The 22,515-nt window shown below is 41.7% G+C and overlaps 1 protein-coding gene across 1 annotated transcript in view; it reads left to right on the top strand.

Annotated features, from left to right (window-relative positions):
• Positions 1-22,515, top strand: part of LOC147674138 (inactive hydroxysteroid dehydrogenase-like protein 1) — a 133,691-nt gene that overhangs the window by 52,361 nt on the left and 58,815 nt on the right. Inside the window, exon 3 of the mRNA XM_086945200.1 lies at positions 9,003-9,448. Within this exon, the coding sequence (XP_086801326.1) occupies positions 9,003-9,448 (446 nt within the window). The remainder of the gene's footprint in view (positions 1-9,002; positions 9,449-22,515) is intronic.

Raw genomic sequence — 22,515 nt, 5'->3', positions numbered from 1 at the left:
CAGTAGGGGGTTTATATATCGGGATTAGCATAGCTTCCGAAGGGAGCTTTATGATAATACACACAAATAGTCCCAACTTCCAAGTAATAGAATACAAGCGACGACTTCCTTTCTACCTAATAAACTTTTATAAAAATGATTTCTATTCTGTCCCAAATAGGAATTTCATTGAGCTTTTTAAAATCATTTCAAAATTAGAGAAAGTCCAAGGTTCAAGTGAGGGCATGGGGATCTTTTTTGGGGGGGGGGACTTTAATGCTGAGCTCCCAACAGACATTCGAGACACAGGCACACGACAGGTAGACCCAGCTGTATGGAGGGGGCTAGAATTACATTATTTTCTCAATGAACACATCCTTAGCAAAGTAATGGACTTAGGCTCACCCCCTATAAACCAGCTGGTACCGACATTCAGAAGAAGGGATAGTGTTTCAACTATTGATTTTATTTTTGTCTCTCCCTGCCTTGCTGATTGTCTATTGGCCAAAGAGGTCCTCGCAACAGATTTCGGGGATCACAACCCACTGACAGTGGTTTTAAGATTAGCCCCTCCGCCCGGTGTATGTTATTGCCCAAGGGGCGAGGGATATAACCCCATCAACAGACAAACTAAGATTAAAGTGGAGGGGGGTGGACAGCGGAACAATAACTGAGACCTTACTAGATGGGCATTTGACTTTAATTAATTCATGCCTATCAACGAGAGCCCCTTGACCCAGTGTAATTCAAGACTTCACTAAACTCTGCTCGGTGATTGGATCCCTCCTATTTTTACCACCTCGTCAGGGCCCAAAAGACCCAAGATGGTTTGACCACAACTGCTCCGAGGCCAATAGGAATCTGCGTAAGGCCCTAACGGCCAAACCAAGATGCAGGGCAGATATTAGTGCAGCTAGGAAAGTTTATAAAACTGCAATAAATTAGCGGAAGGGCACCCATCTGAGTGAACGATGGGAAGCCCTCGCGGAGTCAGCAGGGGGGAAATTGGCAACTCATTCTGGTCCGCAGTAAGAGATTTGCGCAATATGGGCCAACAGCTAACACCTGTCAGCTGTACTATTACTAGTAGCTCATGGGAAAATCATTTTTCCAAAATCTACGCCTCGCCATCACACTGTTTAGACCATTATGTGCAGGGCCACTTAGGCAATCTACAGATAACACTGGTGGAGGTAGAAGAAGCGATCGCACAGAGCCTTGGTAACAAGGCTCCAGGACCTGATGGGCTGCCTATAGACATTATAAAGTGGAAACCGGAATTATGGGACCCAGTCCTTTTGAATGTTTTTAATAGCTTACCCCAAGCATCCATGCCTGACACATGGGCGACGAGTGTAATCGCCCCATTATTCAAAAAGGGTGACAGATCGGAGCCAGTTACAGACCGATCTCTTTGCTCGATAACACCCTAAAGATTTTGGGCTGTGTCATTTACAATAGGATTTTAGATTGGACAGAGGAAAGTGGCATTTTATCCCCGTGCCAACTGGGTTTTAGAAGTAGGGTCGGCACAGTTGAACAATGTTTGAACCTTAACTTGGTCATTAATAAATATAACATCGCCCGCTCTTCCCCCATTTATTTAGCGTTTATGGACCTATCATCGGCTTTTGATTTAGCTAACAGGTCCAAACTTTGGTCTATTTTATTGAGTTATGGTTTGGACCATTCACTGGTGCACTTTGTAGCATTCCTACACACTGATCTGAATGTGAGGGGAGTTATCAGGCCCAATCAAGGTAGGAAGGGGAGTAAGACAGGGGTGCGTTTTAGCACCACTGCTCTTTATTATTTATATCAATGGACTGAGTAACCATCTGAAACAGTCAACTCCAGATGTTCCTATAATTAATGGAAAATTGCTGTCTGTACTTCTGTACGCTGACGATGCGGTCCTAATGGGCCGCACCCCAAATTCCCTGTGTACTCTGGTCAAACGTTTTGCAGAATACATGGATGGGCTGGACTTAGCGTGAATTTTAAAAAGTCATTTATTATATCATGCGGACCAGGGAAACGTCAGCTTAATTCCATACTGGTAGGGAATGATAGACTCACTTCCACCCACAACTTTCCATATTTGGGGATGGTCTTTGCTGCGAATGGCTCGTGGACTGGCCATTTGGCCCACTCCACGAGTAAATTCTCAAAGGCCATCAATTCTATTTTAAGTCCCCCCCCCGACCAAAATAAATACGTGCTATTGAAGCAATTTTAAGGATTTTTAAATTGTAGCTACCTGTGGGGCAGAGGTATGGGGTTTGGAGAAGAATCGGTGCACCCAGCAGGAAGAAAATCGATTTTGTAGAAAGCTGCTGGGAGCACCGATTTCTAGCTCCCAATATATTTGCCATAAGGAATTAAACCTATATTTTGTATCTGATTTTATTAATGCCCGACCTGCGCTATTTTGGCACTCAGTTTGGAGGAATAAATCAGCTACCCTGACTCAAGAAATTATATCCGACTGTCTTAAGTGCGAAAGAGGAATGGAGATTCCCTGGCTTTTGGGGGTCTATAAAAGTCTGTGTAGTATTGATAAAGGTAGCATTTTCACAGACCCAACCAAAACTAATTCAATACACAAGAATGATCTGAAGAAAGTACTCTATGCACTTTATAATACAGACAGGCTCAGGGAAGAATCTAAGAAAACTACAGTTCTTACTTACATGGGAAGGGAATCATACAGGCATCCCCTGTTATTATACCTTACCCTGCCAATGATGAACTGGGAAAGAAGTCTCCTGTTTCGATTGAGGGCAGGAACTGTAAGATTCTTGTTGAACTTCCCTTTGGGCTATCGGCCCACCCTTGACAATATAAGATGTCCTTGTGACGGGGTGAACGCACAAACTGATTTGCACTTTTTCTTTGTTTGTAAATACTATTTAAAATATGTAAAATGGCTTTTAATTCCCCTTTTTTAAAAATATAGACCAATTTCCATGGGGAAATCTTATCAACTGCTGCTTTCCTTGAACAACGAAGAAATAATTTGTCGCACCAGCACTTTTCTGAGAATTGCTGTCCGAGCACGCAAAATGATAGATAATGCTTGACTCTTCTCTGTTTAAATTTATTTTTTAAAATCTTTCTGATGTCTAAATGATTTAAATATTTTATATGGATTTTTATAATAACATTGGTAAGTGTGTATGTGCTTTTATGAATTATTGGAATTCGAATAAAGATTTATGAACTGAACTGAACTGATAAGAGTGAAAGTTTCACATGCAAATAACCGTGGTATTGTTGTTTTGTGATTTTGTTCAATGCTAAATGTATTTAAAGTGAAAAATTCATAAAATGAGTACAAACCAATTTGGTACTTGTTGAATAATATTTTGCTGTAGCAAGTTGATTTGCACCTTGAAATCTTCAAACTATTTTCATAAATAATATGATTATTGACATGATTAAAAATATTTGCATGTCATATCAATAGTGAATGAGATATATTAAATACTGAATATAAAATACTAAGCAGAGTGCTTGCCCGCTGACTACTTTCAATACTGATACAACTGGTACACACAGACCAGGGCGGTTTTGTGCCAGGACGTAGAACATCTTTAAACATACGACGACTATATCACATGAGGGACGCAACCCATGCCAACTCAGAGGAGCTGCAAGATTTCCCTGGACCTTCGCAAGCATTTGACACCCTCAGCTGGGAGGACATGCTAGTAGCGCTTAGTAAATTTGGTATCCTCTCTGTATACCTACAATGGATGAAACTGCTATAAACGTTACCAACTGCGAGAGCTCGTACAGGCATACATATTTCACAGTCCTACCCAGTCTTAAGAGGTACAAGGCAGGGATGCCCTTTCTCAGCGCTGGAACCACTGGCATTGAGACTACGAAAAGAGACAGCAGAATGGGGTATCCGTGTAGGCCCAGCAACAAACGCATTGTCTCTATATGCAGACAATATCGTTTTATACATCAAGAACCTACATGAGGATTTACGTCCAATAGCCAACATTTTCACACACTTTGAGCAAATCTCGGGACTTGCTGTAAACGCCACCAAATCATATGCCTTCCTTTTTTTAAAAATGATCCACAGCTTGCAACAGTGGCATTTGGAGACCTGAAGCTCCAGGCCATGCCCTCCACTTTCAAATACCTAGACATCCAAGTATATAGGACACCTCAGGATCTACTAGAAGGCAATCTCCAAAAAGCAATATCCTTGCTACGCTCCCAGGTATCCTTCTGGTCTTCCCTCCTCTATCGGTAGCGGGCACATAGCAATTTCCAAACTGGTTATGCTCCAGCGAGTATTATATTATTTTACTAATTTACCAATAGTGATCCCTAAACAGCCCTAAACACGCTTCTGACAGAGCTGATGTGGGTATCGGACCGTAGAAGGGTGGTACTCTCGAAATTACAGTTACAGACTGATAAGGGTGGCATGGGAGCACCTGATTTCCGAGCATACTGTTTCGCGAGCCAATTACAATGGCTGGCGTACTGGCTGGCTGGCCACAACCTACATGAAATAGGATACACGCCGAGTAACTTAGCACAGGGGACACTACACACATTATTACTACCCCGGATTAAGACTTCGGCGTCGACTACATTGTTATTAAAAATATCTCTCACATACTGGAGAAGGGCCCTACAATTAAAAATAGCCCTCACATACTGGAGAAGAGCCCTACAATACACAAAGTGAACCACTCCCTAAGCCCTGAACATCCTTCTTCTGGGCCCCCCCCCCCCTGCTTACAGGAACACTAGCGAGGCACCATTTATGCCTATTGGATCAGGCTGGAGTGACAACAATAGGGGCATTATTTAGTGATGGGGTGCTACTAAATCACGAGGACTTTGTCCATGAACAAGGACTTCCAGACTCCCTATTTTTTAATACATGCAAATGTTACAAAACATGTCAAGATGCACTGGTCTAGAGCACACAGAGGAGTACAAAGTTCCCCAGGGATCGTGATACAGTGTGGAGAAGAGAGTTAATATGAAGAATCAAGGAACTAGGAAGGTTCCCTTGTCGGAACTAGAGAGCCTCACACACCCAGAGCGTTAGATGTGAAACACACCCTGACTGAAGGATGTCCAGTATCATCATCGGCTCACTGCCCCTCGTCAGACCGGCACTGCAATGTCCGACGGAGTACCCTAGGGTACTCTTTTGGCGGGGTTCTTTTGTTCCTTGCCGATGGTGAGTGTGAGTGAGGATGAAGTAGAGTGTAGTCAGTGCAAAGTGAGTGAATGTTAAAAAGGGTAGTCAGTCCACAATAAACTTTATTGACGTGGCTGATTCCCTAATTAAAAGGGGTGGGAGGGGAGTTAGAGGCTGAGGGGGTGTACAGACATCTAGCTCAACCCCCTGGTGTGGTCAACATGTTTCTCGCCAAACGGCGATTCGTCAGGACCTAAAGCAAGGTACTACACAACAAAACGAAACAGTGGAGTGCTCATGCACAAAGTAAAGAGCAAATACAACCTCTCAGGGTCGGGTGCAAAGAGGGCCACAGGGTCCTGCTCTAATTAGGCGACCCTAAGGGAAAGTAACACGGGCCTCGCAGCATGCTCCCGTGAGGCCAGCACTGTCTGGTGGGTAAACCTCAGTGTGGGCGCTGGCACGGCGGAACACCTACCCCTCACGTTTGCGGCACCTGGTCCAAAAAAAAAAGATGCACTGGTCTCCCACTGGCACACAGCCTCCCACACAGGTTCTTTCACTAGATGGGCAATGGCAGACATTTGATTAGATGATCATACAGAGGATTCCGTACACACGCAGCTGTACCTCTTACACAATTAAAGGTAAAATGGGAATGAGATCTATAAAAGCTACTTCCAGACAAGGAATGGGAAACACTATTGGCTTTTCCCCAAAAAGTATCAAACAACAACAAATTCAAATGTATACAATTCATTATGCTACATAGAGCTTATTTAACGCCACACATTTCACAAAATATACCCGGAGGTGCTGGCAAAGTGCCCAAGGTGCCCAACCCCAGACCCGAGTTTGATGCATAAGTTTTGGGTATGTCCGACCCTTTCTTCCTTTTGGCCACAGGTGTTGGACACAGACACAATTAGTGAAGTGACTGGGGGAATGCTCTGGAATACAGCCGAAAGCTGTATACGGGAATTAAACGGTTGACCCAAAAATCAAAAGTTACAAGTGAAATTTGCGGATCTAGCTCTACTCATTGCAAAATGATTAATAACCAGAAAATGGAAATCAGCCTCTCCCCCAAATCTATTGTATTGGCAGGAAGACATAGTTCGATGTGGGAAGGCAGAGAGTGCTGCAATACGTAGAGAGTAACACAGAGGAATGTGAAAAACACCAATATCAATGGAATAGGACGTAATGTTAGATATACAAATACATTAACCCACTAACCCCCTGAACACTGCTCACCCTGTTCCTAACATCTTAAGACAGATCCTGACAGCTAAGATGTATCTCTTAATAGCAGAGCACCCAGTTGACGTTATAGCAACATAACCAGAAAGCCACGAGCAAACCACTTGAATGACAATCTCCGGACAAATCCATCCAATGTCGCAAAAAGCTGATTTTAGATCTAGTAAAACTTTGCCAATCATTACTCTCAATACTAAGGCTGGTTATGTCTTGTGTACAGAAAAGATTGTGTGCTAAATAAGGGTAGGAAGGGGGGGGGGGAGTTTATATGCATCACAGACAGAAGATAGCACACCGGACTCATGTATAACACAGTACGTATACCCAGATTTGATGTATAGCAATAGTACTGAATATATATACAAAGTTAATGATATAGATGTAATCCAATTATACGATTGACAACTGGCAATATGAAACTACTAGACCCACATATGCCAAATAAATTACAAAATCAATAAAGTTTGTAGAAAAAAAATCTATAGTTAATTAGGGTAATTCTTTCCTTTGAAAAAATATTTTTTGAATCTTTTATAAAGTTTCTATTTTTTCGTCCCAACTGTTTGATGCCTGTGGCCTGAGTCGCATGGCTTTGGGTAGTTGGCATTTTGTGTGGTCCTCCCAGACAGTAATACAAAGGGGGACTAGGTCTTGGCATGATGGGAGGGGTGGAGCTGTGTGCAGCCTGACTTACATTTCAAAGGTGCTCCAACTCGGCACACACACAAAGGGCTCTCACAACAGCCTTTTGTGACCACGGAGCCTGGGCAGGGAGTCAGGAAATTCCAGAACCATCTGTGGGGTTGGAAACTCCAGATGTTCCTTCCACTTTAAAGCTGGCACCACGTATAAATAAATATAGGACCTCCGACCCATTCTTCAGTTCACTTGTAGACCTGTGGAGGACTGGCAGAGGACTGCCCTGCTGCTTAAGACCTGTTGTGTAGTTCAGAGGACTGCCTTGCTGTTCCCAAAGCACTGTCCTGCTACTTGAAGCCTGCCCTGAGCCCACAGAAGACTGTCCTGCTGCTTGAGACCTGTTTTTCTTCTGGAACCAAGGACCATCTGAGTTACTCCAACGGCTAATTTGCCAGCCTACTGTTCAGAGCTATGGATACATGTAAAGCCTGACCATGTTCAAAGGGTTCCTTGATCTAGCCTGAAGTGAGTACTGACCGTCCAAATGGTGTCCACCAGTCTTGGACCCTTGTAAGTGGTGCTTAGGGTGTCCAACCAGCCAAAATCCCAAAATTGGGACTTAAAATATTTTCTGCCAAAAAGTGCTCTGAAAACTGAAAGGAGACTAGTACCTGCCTGCTAATTGACCTTCCCAATGTCCATCGCCGACCAGCCTGGCTTTGCGGTACCTCGCATTGCATTCTTCTCCACAGTCTCATATCCTGTCAGTGGCTCCTCTCCGGTAGGATCTCCGGCCTCCTAAAGCTCTCATCGGATACAGCCTGCAGCTTTGTCCCAGTGCAGATTTTCACACTAATAAAGAGATCAAGTCGAAATAAAGAAATCTTCAAGGCGACTTCGCCTAGCGGGATCCCAATGATGATGCAACCTCCTTGGACACTGCCGGCTGCCTTGCCTCGCTGAACATTACCTTTTCAGACATTTTTCTTTGAAATTTCTTCTAAGTCTGAAGGTAAGGTATCTGAACTGTGCTCCATTGTTGTCGGCCATAGCGTTTGAGTTTACCCGGTCTCGGACAAATAGATGTCCACGGTTGGCACTTTGATCTTTTAAGCGGTCGATTGCACTAAAAGCTTTAAAAGCTCATAACTTCAGTTCTACTAATTGGATTTTTATCGTTTTAGTGTCAAATAGGTTAATACATTTTAATCTATTTTCTAAATTACTGTGGGATTTTTGTTGTGCTTTTTTCCACTTTATTGCTGTTTGTGTGCTGCATAAATAAGTACATATTGCCTCTAAGTTAAGCCTGACTTCTTTTGTGGCATGCTAAAAAGGGTTAAACGCTGGTTAATTTAGTGACTTCTGTGGTTTACCCTCACTAGGATTGTGGCTGTTGTTTGAGAAAGGTTAACAACCCCGTCAACCAACAAACCAATTTATCACACCATTCCACTAAGTTTGTCAAAATTCAAATAGTTATCCCTAACGATGGTTAAAAGTTAACTACGTAAACGCATCCTGAGATTTTCCACAGTATATATTACAATTTTAAGATTATGTCAACAAGATCCAAGTCTTCACTAGAGAGCTACTGTTACAGGGAAATGAGTTTGGTTCTAATAGGCCTTGAGAACTGTCGTCAACTGCAGGATACATTGAAATTTGGGCTCCACAAGAGCCCCCCGATTTGTCGAAAGCAACTTCTGGGTCAAGTATCTTCGGACAATATTTTTAGTTTTATGGAAACCGAAATGTGTATGATTTGCTGTAAGTACATTTGTCTTTTCATAGTTATGCTTGTACGTTTTATTTCTAGTTTGGCCCTAACTCTACTTATATGTTTTTATTGGGTACAACTATGTTCCAGAATGTGTGATGTGACCAGGTTAAACCAAACTGTCTCATCATTTTTTGATCCTTGTTTTATTTTTTCTAGGTGCCACATCTGGCATTGGAAAAGCTTATGCTGAAGAGCTGGCACGGCGGGGCGTAAACGTCATACTCATTAGCCGGAATAAGGAGAAGTTGGAAAGTGTTTCTGATTCCATCGCTGAGAGATACAAAGTTCAAACTGCATTTATTGTTGCAGATTTCAGAAAAGGCCATGAAATTTACCCTGCAATCAAAAAGGCACTGAATGATGTAGAGATTGGTATTTTGGTAAATAATGTTGGAGTAGCTTATGATTACCCACAATACTTTAGTTTGGTGCCTGAAGAGAAGCTGTGGGACATTGTCCACATTAATATCGCTGCTGCCACCATGATGACAAGCATAGTGCTTCCAGGGATGATAGACAGAAAAAAAGGTGCTATTGTCAACATTTCTTCTGCCTCCTGCTACAGGCCTCTACCACAGATGGCTGGATATTCTGCTTCAAAGGTAAGAAAACCTGGAGCTGCTGTAAAACCTTGGGACAGATAACCAACATTCTGGCTACATCAATCTGCTACTAATGTGCCATGAAGTCTCTGTCTCAAATATGGCAGTATTGGTAGTTCACTCTGTCATAGTGGTGACTATACAGTGATAATGTCAATGATTATTAGTAATTCCAGGTATATATAGTGAATATCTGCAACTTATATGAAGGCATACATCTAGAACATGGAAGTAGTATATGGTCTAGCACCTAAATTGCAGAGATTATATCACCGAGCTAAGGTTTGGTTGTGAAAAAAGGCATGAGGAAAGAGCTGGGTAATTTAGTTTGACCAAAAAGGCTAATGGCGGAAGTATTATTCTGCACAAGGAATCTTGGGTACGGTTTATCTTGATCCTGTAGTCCCGAGTTCACCTTTTTCACGTTGACCAGTTATGGCTACTGCAAGAGCATAGCAGTGATTTAAGTAGGCCATCTGGTTTGTGAGATGAAGAAGAACGGTTGTTGGAAGGACATGTAAGAGTCCTATTTCAATAATGCGCTTGATAAAACTGGTGGATGGGGATTTTGCCTTCTGTTTCATGGATTTCAGTTCTCGAATGCACACATCATGTTTTAAGTATCGAAAGCACAACAGTGCAATACAGGTTTGAAACAACAACTGTTAATCTTTAGTTTTTGACAGAGTTAAATAGCTGCAGTTTTATGTTCTTATAGTAGAATGTTTTTTTAATAATCTCACAGCATTATTAGTAATTGAATGACCTCTGAACTCCAAAGAAGCCTACATTGCATGTAAATTGGATAGGCAGGCGTCTTTGGGCTTGATATAATTAAAAGAAACAACTGTCAGGAAATCCTAGGTAGCATAGGAAAGTAGCATGAATTAAACATTATACTTCTGATCTGTATTACTGCACAAACATCATGACATTATTTTAAAGTAATTGTGTGCTAGATTGCAGTTGTGAAATGATGCAGGATACATTTAAGCGTGGTGCACCATGGATGTCGTCATTGTGTAACATAATTCAGTGAACTGTATATTTATGGCAAAGTCTCCTCTTTTAGTTGTTTTTCTAGATCACCCCGTTCCCTCTCACAGTCTCAATTTCAGTGTCATGAACCCTTTCTAAAGTAATGAACTCTCAACTTTAGTGTCAGGAACCCTTGGCTAAAATAATGAGGTGTTGTGAGAAATGAGACCATCTTTCTGTATTTCCCAAATGCGAGGAATATCTTTAGCTTGTATGAAACTACCAGAAATATTCTTAGCTAAAAGTATTGTAAGGTCAAGTGAGCCGGTGAGATTTCAAGTACATCACATGCTGCGTTTTATGTGCTGATGTGGACACACTCAATCACCACCCAGCCTCAGAGGTCTGAGGAATTTTATCAAAACTTAGTCTACACGGTCTCCCTACTACTGTCTCAGAATAAAGGCCGCTTCTTGGATGTCGTCCGGTCCGTCACCCACTATACAGCCATCTCAGCATAATACCTTCTGCCGCTGAACCAACCACTGTCTGATTATATTTAACGCTAAAAATAAACCCTTCCCTTTAGAGCCCCTCTGTATGCCCAGAAACCAAGCTATCTACCCACAGCCTTAAGAATACTGTGAGATTCCCTCCTCTTGTCTCTCACCTCCTCAGTGATATAAGCAAAGCTGCAGATGAGGTTGTATTATATTATGAATGCAGTCAATGCAAGCTTCTAATCCTGACCTCACCTAGAACAAGTTTCATTAACTTCAACTCACTTGGCACTGATCCAGTCAGACATCACCAACCTAAAGCACAACCTCCTACCCTAAATTCCTTTTTACTCCTGAACCGTATTTCTAAATTGCCAAAAATGTAACAAACTATTAGTCAACTGTCTGTCTATTGAGACATTTGTGAACACCAATTGCAAAGCCTCTTCTATATTCCCACAACACAGCCCATGCTATGACGTTACCAACTTCATTATTGAAAGATTAATATAATGCAGAACAAAATTGCGGCATAACTCATTTATATTCCCTTTCTGTTGCTTAGAGCCACCTCAACCCTCACAACGGATCCCTTACACACAATGAATGTGAAATCGTTCTTCACAAGCTACAGCCTTCACTGGTCCCCAGCATCCTTGTCATGGATTATTTATTCTGTCCACGCAGAATCCCTGGGGCTAAAATCATTAAACACTAATTGCCACCAGGATCATTTTCACCAATCCAACCTCATCTGCTTTCTGAAATCACTGCTTGACCAGCATGGCTTTTGCCAACCATTGCTGCTTCAGTCTCTCCAGAAGCATGGGAACAGCGTGGTTTTTAAACTCTAGGAGTTCATTAAAATCTGGCACATCCTTGACTCTTAACTACATTCAGCCTGTTATGGCCATTGGCTACTTAATTCTTACAGGAGCTGATGACGCATCCTTATCCCTGCTAATCCTTCAATGTCTGCAATGACCTTGACCTTCAGTAGAATGACTGTAAGCCGCAGCTGGAAGTGATGGCTCCACCTTTGAGAGATTCACTTCATTCACAAGCCACAGACAGCAAGGACTAAACAAAAGACCCTTTTATCTGAGTCGTGTGTGTAATCCCTGTCCTATTTAATATTGGACAGGGCACTATATCCTACCTCTGCCAGGCCGCTGTTTTTAATGCCATTTTGTTTATGCCCTATACCCTCACTTTTATTAAGGTTTATTTCTAGGTCGGATCCTGTTTTTGGGAATGCTAAAATTCTAACAAACTGTTACTCGCCATCAGTGCTCCTTGTATACATGCCTCCTGGGCTCTTTATCATTCGGAAATCTACTTTGCAAGTTCTTTTCTGCACATCATTGCATTATGAGACTGTCCTCAGGAGTATTACGATTTGGTCAGGAATGGAAATCTCTTCTATTCCTGAGATTTGTTTACCAGTTATAATTCTCTTCTGCAGCACTTACTCTGGATATTGCTTCTGATTATATTTCTTCTGGGCACACTTTTGAATTTGTCTAATATGCATAAAATATATTCCTGTTTACTTGTTCTATTTCACTTTTGCTAATGAAAGTGAAAGGTATTCGTGGTTTGTGAGAAATCTAAGTTGTTTGCCTTAATATTTCTTGAGTACTCTGTTTACCACAACTCCTGCAATCTTACCCTCTGCTTGCTATATACATTATTGTTTATGAGCTGGAAATAGGTAAGAGTATTGAATTAGAAGCGTGCAACAGTTCCTTTGAAGCATTCCAGAGTCGGGCAATCATCCATGAATCCTGATGCTTTTTCTGGAATATTTGGCACTACAAGGGTAGATCTGCTATGGGCATGGTATCATTGCACCATTTGCTATACTGTAAAGTAGGGCACCTCAACAAGTATAAAGCTAGTTCTTTACCACATGAGGAGCTTCCCAGAGGCCAGACAATGTAAGTGTTTTGGACATTATTCTGAGGTCTCCAATACTGAATAGAGAGGAAGGCTATATTTCAAATATACACACCTTCATGTCTTGGTAGCCAATCTGCAAGACTTCTGTCACATTAAGCTTAACATTAGAAGCTTGAGCTAGGAAATGTGCCTCTGTCTACAGGAGAGGATGTCCATCTTTGTCTGGAGATAGATGTGGGATACTGTCCTTGGGAAAATGCATACTTTGTGGAAACAAATCCCCCCTTTTTGCTACTTCCGGCAGTTAGGAGCATTGTAAGAGAAACAAGACACATGAAATTGAGAATAAAGTTTGTAAGAACTGCAAGTACATCGAAAACTGATCAACCTCTTTTCCTGTCTCAGAAGAAAAAACCCTGGTGCCTATCTGCTTGATGCATCCTTTGTACTTCTGCTATTGTGCTGGATGTCCTAGGTTCTTCTCACTTGTTTCAAATTTTATTTTGTATTTGATTTGGTTCTCCACTGAGAACCACAAATATTAAATACACAATATTCAAATGTAAACAATTTTGTTAAAAATGTCATTCTAATACAAAATTGAAAATGATTTTAAAAATTTGTAAAAATTGTGACATACAAATTCGTTTGGTGGAACTTTACATAAAATAATCAATTCCTGTACTGAGTTAATTCTGCATTTTGAATAAACTGGTTGTAAAAATCTTTTCCTTGCCTTTACCACTGACATATTTGTGCAGGTAGATAATAAATGTTCCAGATCCTGCTCCTCACCATTACATAGATTACAAATAGGGTTTTCTTCTGAGTGCCACCTAAATGTAATAGTTTTTAACAAGAAGTATTCCGAATCGGTGCAAAACTATTGATCTTCTGATCCCATGGTACAGATTAAAATTAATATATTGTTGAGGTTTCTTATACTCTATAATTTCAGAAATATTTTTATATAAAGACAGTTTGAGACAATGTTGAGAGTCAAGGTCAAAACTTAGTCTTGCAGTAAAGTGTTTTAAGAAAAGTTTCAGCTGGGCGGGAGACCAAGAAAGTAACAGCTTGATGTTAACCTCGGATAGCTTAAAAGCAAATAGGGCATTCCTTGAAAATACATACTTCGATGATTCACATTCAAATGTCTCAGTTTTTAGAAGGAATCGGAGCGTTCCTTCTTCAGCATGGAGGAGATTATACGCCCACCTGATGATATTGGCGATTCCTCGGGCATAAGAGCTAGTTAATGAAAACTCAAGGCGGAGAGCTTGCACTGGAACCGACTGGGATAATTTCATAAGTTTCCGTAGTATCTTCCCTTCTGTTAAGTCTAGAAAGGACCGTTGACTTATTGATATGTGCTCAAGTGCATACAACAGTACTGGTGGAACTTTGGCACTATATACCTTAAGCATTGCAGAAAAATGTCTTTGTCCAGATGCAGCGTATAGCCGTAAAAGTGCTCCCACATGGACATCAGATTTCCGGGTTAGATTCAAGGTGTGGGATTTATTTTGTAAGGATTTGGTGAAGATTCTTCCTTAGTAGGTGTATTCTTTTACCACTTCCGCCATTTTTCCCCCTAGGGACCAGACAAATTTAGTACTATTTTTTCTTCCGGAGAACGGTACTATTTTTGTTTTCGAGATGTTCGGTATTAGGTCATTTTCCTCTGTATAATTGTAGAGGGCCTGAAGGCTTCTTTGCAAACCAAATGGAGGCTGATCTAAGATGATAACATCATCCGCATACAATAAAGTATGTATTTTATGGGAAGCAATTTTTGGTGGAAAATTACATATCTGTTGAAAACATTGAGGCAAGTCACTGAGATAAACGGAAAACAGTAGGGGGGCGAGGAGACATCCTTGTCCTATGCCATTTGGGGTCGGTATAGCACTAGTAAGACCTTTTTCCTTCCCCATTTGGACTTGGCACCAAGTATCTGTATGTAATGCTGATAATATGTGTAGTAGATTGTCCGGGATACCCCTATTACTGAGTTTTCTCCATAATGTCTCTCTGTCTACTCTATCGAATGCGGTGGAAAAGTCGATAAAAGCAGCATATACCACCTGAGATTTTATTGTAACATATTTATCTAAGATGGTTTGCAGAACAGCGATATTATCGGTGACTGAATGTTTTGGTCTAAATCCTGCCTGGTATAGGGGAATCAGCTCATTTGAAAAGGCCCAATCTTTTAGATGATCTAATACTGTAGCTGTAAAAATCTTTCCTGTTGCGTCCAAAACGGCTATCTGTCTGTAGGTGCCAGGATACAACCTTGTACCCTTTTTGTGTATGGGTATTATAATGCTCCCCTTCCAAGATTTGGGAATGTCTCCAGTTCTAAAAATGTAGTTGAAAAGGGGGAAAAGCATCTTATTCTATTCTTTGGGGTTGCATTGAAGGACCTTAATCTGTATTTGGTCCGGACCTTTTGCTCCTGTTGTTCTTGCCTTTCTTATATGTAGTTCAATGGAAAATGGACTAGAAACTCCACAGTCTGAAGATTTTATTTCTGAGTTCCTAACAGAATGGTAGCTCATTTCTACGGTAGTATTTCATTTATTTGTTGTTGTATAAGCTTTATTCGAGACAATTCTCATAAAAGCACATAAAATTGAAACTATTACACATAATACATAATTACAGAATAAAAATTCATTAAACATGAAATGCAGCTCATACTTCGTTTACGTATAAAAACCATTTATAACAAGTAATATTACATGAATCATAATTAAAAAGGAATACCTGATTACCTGATTCCCCCCAGAGACCGTCGTCTAATTGCCCAAGCCCAGCCCAGGTATTTGGCCACTCCTATGACTATTGAATCCTGGGTTGCTGTACATAAGATTCTTAAGGCCACTGCACTATCACGTGTCCCCAAGTTTTTGCATACCGGCGTGAGCCATTTTCTCCTCGGGTTTGTGTAAGCTTGACATACGAAGAGAAAATGGCCTATGCTCTCCTCGGCATTTTCACATGCTGGACATAAATTATTGGTGGGTCTGTGCCAGCCAGCTGTCAGTTTCTTTAGGGGGATAGATCCAGATCTTAATTGAAACACGAGTTTCCTGTCCATTGGTACCGTGATGTTATCCCAGTAATTTTCTAGGACAGGAAAGATTTTTGTCTCTAGGAAACGACCAGACATAGAGTCAGCCCTGGCTTCATTCAGCTGTTTACCACCCACCCAATCCCAATATTGTTCCTTGAGGGCTTCTTTGCTAGGGAAGATTTCTCCCACGGGGTTATTCCAAAGATTAGAAAACCCTAAATTAACTAGCATGGACTTCAGATGTTTTAACCATTTTATCTTGTGGAAGATATCTTCCTTGATTATCCATAAAAAACCCTCCGCGTATTGTCTTATTTCTGGGGTCGTCCAAAGGCGTCTCCAGTAGAGGACAGGGCGCAATCTGGCTCTGTCGACAATAGGACGCCTACCCAGCTCCAAAAACAATGGGGTTAGGGGAGTGCTCTGTGGGAGTCCTGTGATCCCTCGCAAAAACTTGTTCTCAGAGGTCTGAAGAGCCGCTAGACTATCCCAAGCCCATAACTCCGCACCATATAATGTGGCACCCAAGACCTTCGCGTCATACACTATAAGTGCGGGTTTTATGGGTTTTGTTTTGGATTTACGGTGTTCCCCCCCTTAAAGCACCTGAAAGCTGCTGGTGCTTTAGGACCACTTTATCCACATGATGCGTCCAGCAAGTGCCCTCTGTGATCTGTACTCCCAGGTACGTAAATTCTGCGACAGTATCTAACATGCTGCTATTTAAGGTTACCTTGGGGTGAATCCTGCGACCAGGGGAGAAAGCCATTAGTTTTGTTTTTCCAACATTAACCTCTAGCCCATGCTCTACGCAGAAAGCATCAAAAATGTTTAGTGCACGTTGCAGCCCCATGGGGGTCTTAGACAAGATAAGAGTGTCGTCAGCGAACATCAGGATCGGAACCCTGGTGTCCGCTAACGACGGGGCATCTATACTAGCCTTCAACATTCTCTCAACAATCCCGTTAATAAATAACGAGAAAAGTAAAGGGGCCATGGAGCAGCCCTGCCGGACTCCCCTTTCCACTGGGAAATCCGGGGTTATCTCCCCCCTTCCACCCCACTGGACTCTTGCGAAGTTGGATTCATGCAATCGCATGATTAATGTAAGCAGATCGGCCGGAATCTCCATCTTCTGCAGAACCAACCATAGCTTAGACCGGGGGACTAGGTCGAATGCCGCCCGCAGGTCGACAAACGCGACGTACAGGCAGCCCCTTCCCAGTACAACGGTCTTCCACCGCAATATGGTGAAGCGGAAGACCTGGTCAATGGTACTGGTTGCTCGCCTGAATCCTGCTTGGTATGGAGAAAGGGCGTTGTTATCTTCTACCCAGTCCATAAGTTGATTTGTTACCATTCTCCCAACTACTTTCTGTATGGTCACTATTAAGCTTATAGGCCTGTAGTTAGCAGGCAGTGAGCGATCACCCTTCTTGTGGATGGGGATAATGGTTGCACCTTTCCAGAGGTCTGGGACCACTTCCCCCTTCGCTAGGGCATTTGCTACAAGGAAGATATATCTCGCCCATCTCATTTATATAAATTGGCCAGATAAATTTCCCATTCTGATGAAGGCACCGGGATAGTTTGTAATACTTTTTTCGAGCCTATTTCTTTAGCGATTACGTTCCAGTATGCACATTGGTTATTTTGTTTGGCTGCTATCTGCAAATCTATCCAATTTTTATCTTGGGTTATTCTCTTATTTTTTTCTCTTTCTCTCATGCGTTGATTTTTCAATTTGTTAATTTCTAGCTGTCTAGTTGGTGACTTTTCTAAAAATTGTGCTCGTACCAGTTTGTTTAGATAAGTTGTATTAGTAGCTAACTTTTGTTTTTTGGTTTGTTTCTTTGTAGGTTGCATCAACTTTTCCTGTAGTTTTTGGGTTGGTTTTTTAATCACAATTTCAAAATGTGTTCTCGGATTTACTGAGTGTATTCTTTGCAAGAGTTGTGTTGAATCAATTATGGAGATTAATTTGGTAAGAGTAGCTGAATTCCAGTGAATCCGTCTTTGAGTTGGGTTTACCAGGACTGTACTATAGCTATACATAATTTGATTTGACTGGGACTGTTGTGCTTTCCACTCTGTACTTAGCTGTAGTATCGCATGATCACTACCATCAGCAAAGTTGATTTTAAGTTGTAAAACTGATCGAACAGATCATGTAGTCCAGAAGTGAGGGATTACAGTGTCCCTGTCTTGTATTTGAGGCGGGGATGTCTCCTTCTACATTGCCATTTAATATTATTCCGTTTAAAATAGGTAGTGATGCTATTAGAATCTTCCCTCTTTTGTCCGCCTTATTTTCTTTGGTAAAAAGTGGAATAGAAATTCCCAGGGACTCCTCTGTGAACTAATTTGCCCATTTCAGTATTAACTCATTAGATATTTTCCAGTTAAAATCACCCATGATGAAAAGCGATGGATAACCCTGATTTTCTGTTATTTGTTCGATGTCCTTCAGGATTTCTATAGTAGGTGCATCCATTTTTACTCCGGGGGGATATAGATGTTATAAATTAGTAGATCTTTTAACGTTTCTGGAGGGTTTGTTTCACACTTGATTTTGATACATTGATGATTCTTTGAGTTAGTTGGAATTACTTCTTGTGCCCATTTGTAGTCTTCATTTAATAAGGTCGCTGTCCCACCTTTCGAGTGTCCCCGATCGACCTGTTCTGCAGGGATATCATATACAAAATATTTCTGCAGATTGAAGTTTTGTGTAGACCAAGTTTCTTGGAGAGCCACTATTGCTGGGGAATCTTTTGTTATTTCAGCCAACTTTTCTTTAGTTTTCCCCGCTATGTTCCAAGAGGAGATCGTAAAACCTGTGCTAAACAGAGAGTTTGTTATCCTTAGTTTGTTTATTACTGTTCAGGGTTTCCAAAATCCAGGACCAAGAATGATCTCTCTTTGTTATTTCAACACTGGGGGTTTTCTTGCTCCAGATTTCTCTATCGCCGTTCTTTATGGATACAAATATATTTTCTGTTGCATGATCTAGAAGATTGATGGTGGTGTTAAGAGATTGATTGGATCGAAGCTTTTTGGAAGATTCATCTGGTATAGGTCTCTTTTGAGGTTCGTATTTTAATACTGGGGCCAGATCATAACCGTATTTGTGTAAAGTGTCGCTCTCCTGCAGAATGATTCCTGGAATAACTGGAGACCAAAATTCAACAATCGCAATTGACATTTTTGATTCTTCTGGAAACATAGTTTTATTTCGTTACGCGCTAGAGATTGTAACGGCCGAATTTTTTGTAACAGACTGATTATTCGGCTGCGGTTGAGTGGTAGTTCATCAGACGGGAATAGGTCTATGATTTCAAGGAAATAAGACCTGGTCTCCACTGCTTGCAGATCCTTTTTTTCTGTGTAGAGAGAATTCCTTTTGAGATCTCTCTTAACGTTGGAATTGTCGGATCGTGTCCTGATGGTAAAAAAAATTTTGCCTTAGGATTTAATTTACTCAGTTGATCAGAGTTGTCTCTTTCGGTTTTGCAGGCGATTTCTGCTCCTTTGTCTTCGTGATCTGGGGTGTTTCTGCGCTTCCTCTATTTCTGGTAAAAGAGGAGAATTGGTCTGAAATCTTATTTTGCGAGCTTTCTTTTTCTTAATTCTCCTTTGTGCCTTTCTCCTTTTTGATTTAATCAGCTTTTGATTTCTTTTGTCATTAGCGCTTTTTAGGCCCTGTATGTCGCCATTGGATAGCACAATCTCTTTTTTTTTTTTTTTTTTTTTTTTTTTTAAATAATTGGAAAGTCCATTCATAAAACTTTTATTCCACTTACATCAACTTATTACACATGTTCTTTAACAATTATGCTTGGATTGTTCATGAAAATTTCATAAGACATTAAACAAAGCTAGCCATCATATTGCAGGGCTGTTCAAGGTGGAGTCAGATTTTCTTTTAGTAAAGATTGGATAGTAAGCTACGGGCTGTTGGGGAAGTACTGCATTGGTTTCCTCCTTGAAAAGGTTTCTGAGAGAGTATGTAGGACTAGAATCCTGTTTGCCTTTAGGTTTCATAGTTAGTTTCTTTCCGGTTTGGGTTGCAGTTTCTTTTGATTGAGAAGGAAATGGTTTTATTGTTTCAACCTTTGCGTTATAAGAGTATTCCCCTTTGCATTTACCACAGAGTCCTGTTGTTGCTGATAACTTTGTTTGCTCTTTCTTCCTTTTTTTCTCAACTAGGAATTTTAGTATTCCTAGTTGGGTATCAAGTGTTTGATCAGAATTTTCCAATATGTTCCCTAGATGAGTGAGAACTGCTTCCAAAATACTTTGCAATGTAAACAAGGATTTGGAAATTGGGGGTATGGTCTTTATGAAGATCTATACTTTTGAAGAGAGAGAGATCTGGTGATTTTTCGAGGAATCCCTCTAGGTCTGATGATTTTTGTGGAGTACTATTCTGGATGTTCTGTATTTCCTTTTGTGATCCCGTGTGTTATATTAAGTCTTTGATGTTGATATCTGGACATGTAATGCTATATTCTTGGGATTGTTGTAATTTGGATAATTCCGGTATTATTGAACCTACTGTAGTAGAGATGGGGATTAGCTCTTCCGATTCGATGGAGATACTTTTTTGAGGAGCTTCAGGTGTCCTTTGGTTTTGAATTTGATGTATTTCATCCTTTCCAACCTCTTTATTTCCTTTTTTTTCTTTAACCATCTCATCTTTTTGTGCTTGTCCTTGTTCATCTAGGCTTAATTTTGTAACATACTTTTTAATCCCGGGAATTACTGCAGACTTTCCGGCGCGTGCCGTCTTGCCCGTGCTCTTTCTAATTGCTTCTTCCGTTCCCATCCTTTTCATAAAAATAGTTCTCAACCTTAGTTTTTTATAGGCCATGGCAATGTAGTGAATCACTAAGTTGTTTTAGTTGTAATTTTAGCTGTGCTATTTGCACCGGGCGTATGTTACTTGACAAATCTAGGCCACCTGTATGGATGATATGGTCTCCTGTTGTCCACTACTTTAGAGCCAAAATTAAGGTAGAGACTCTTGCCGAATTCCAATTGACACAGCCAAAGAGATATGGTTCCAAAGTGCCAGTACACAGGTGCGCCGCTCATGCAACACCAAGAACTAGCACCCCGTTCCTGCTCCCTGGCTCCGTTTCTTATAGAATTCTAAATTTTTTCATGCACATTAAACATTATTTGCCTGTCTTTCGTTAGTTGGTTTTTATAATTGGAGTACCTCTGTTGTTGCGTCCAGGAGGATTTTATGGCTCCAGCCTCACTTGGGTCGTCACTTGGGTCGTCAGTTGCGGTTGTGGCCACGTCTAGCAGTCTCTCGTGACTCTGGCCGCACCCAAAGCGTCTCTCGCGGTACCTTCCGCGTCCAGGAGGGGTTCGCAGCTCCGTCCACGCAAGATGAAAAACCACTCGCGGCTGTTGCCGCGTCTGACAGGTGCTAGCGGCTCCGGCCGCACACAAAACATCACTTGCGGTATTTGCCGCGTCCTGCGAGGGCTCGCGGCTCCAGCCACACCAGAAAATGTCAGGGGCAAGGGCTCGCAGTTACGGCCGCACCGGCCGCGTCAGCCGCACCCCAAACGCCACCCGCGGCTGACACCTGCGACCCACAGGCACTCGCGGCTCCAGCCGCGTCCGGGGCACAGAGCAGTGCAGCCGCCCCGGGATACCCGCCCGGGATGCCCCTCCAGCAATAAACAATAGGGTGCGGCCGGGCGCCGCAGTCGGCGTCTCCTCGTCGCCCTTCTCGCCTCGCCTGCTCGCAGACTACGGTCCACAGCTCGTGTGCCCCACAGCACCACCACTGGTTCTTTTCACTTGTTGATGTTCTATTACTATTTGTGAAGGACTGATGAGACATGTTGAACCTGTCTATTTCTCCCTGCTTTCTTGACAGCATCGAGAGATCTGTCCAACATTGACACAGTTTCCGGTGCCAAAGGTCTATGACAATTTGCAACACATGGTTGGATTGTACACCTCCCTGTATGGCCATATACAACACTTCATTGATCATTCTGATGTCGATAAGTTTCCTTCCATAGAAGTAGTGCAGTGCAAGAAGCTACCTATGGGAAAACAACAGGTCACCTTGAACATTGTGATATTGATGTCATACTCAAGGTCTTTCATTGATCCCAACTCATACATCTGGCACACATCTGTGGTGGTCCCATACCTAAACTCTTATGAGCCAATCTAGATAGAGACATTTGTGGTTTGCATATATTAGGGGTACATCCTAAAACTGGTGTTCCACTAGGGCTCATCCGAATAAAATCAGATGTACTGATGCAGCAGTCATCCCCTTCACCTACAAACCTCTCATTCATGCATTGTCACTAATGATCTTCTCGGGAAACAATGAAGTCTTATACTTTCTGATGAATTGGGAAGCTACAAAAAGTTTCTCTCAGGGCTTTTTTAACTGAGACGTCTTTGGCATATACATCGAATAGTTTCTTGATCTGCACAGGCACGTTGCCTGCCTCAGACAAAGCACATTGCTGATTTGCCAACCAGGCCATCGTGCCCAAAGTGTGCCTTGCCCACACAGAAGGTAGATTTTTTGGCTAACTGGGCCCTAAACTGTGGAATAGTCT

This window comes from Lissotriton vulgaris, chromosome 12, assembly GCF_964263255.1.
Source record: "Lissotriton vulgaris chromosome 12, aLisVul1.2, whole genome shotgun sequence".
NCBI lineage: Eukaryota > Metazoa > Chordata > Amphibia > Caudata > Salamandridae > Lissotriton > Lissotriton vulgaris.
This window is presented reverse-complemented; position numbering and strand designations above follow the sequence as displayed.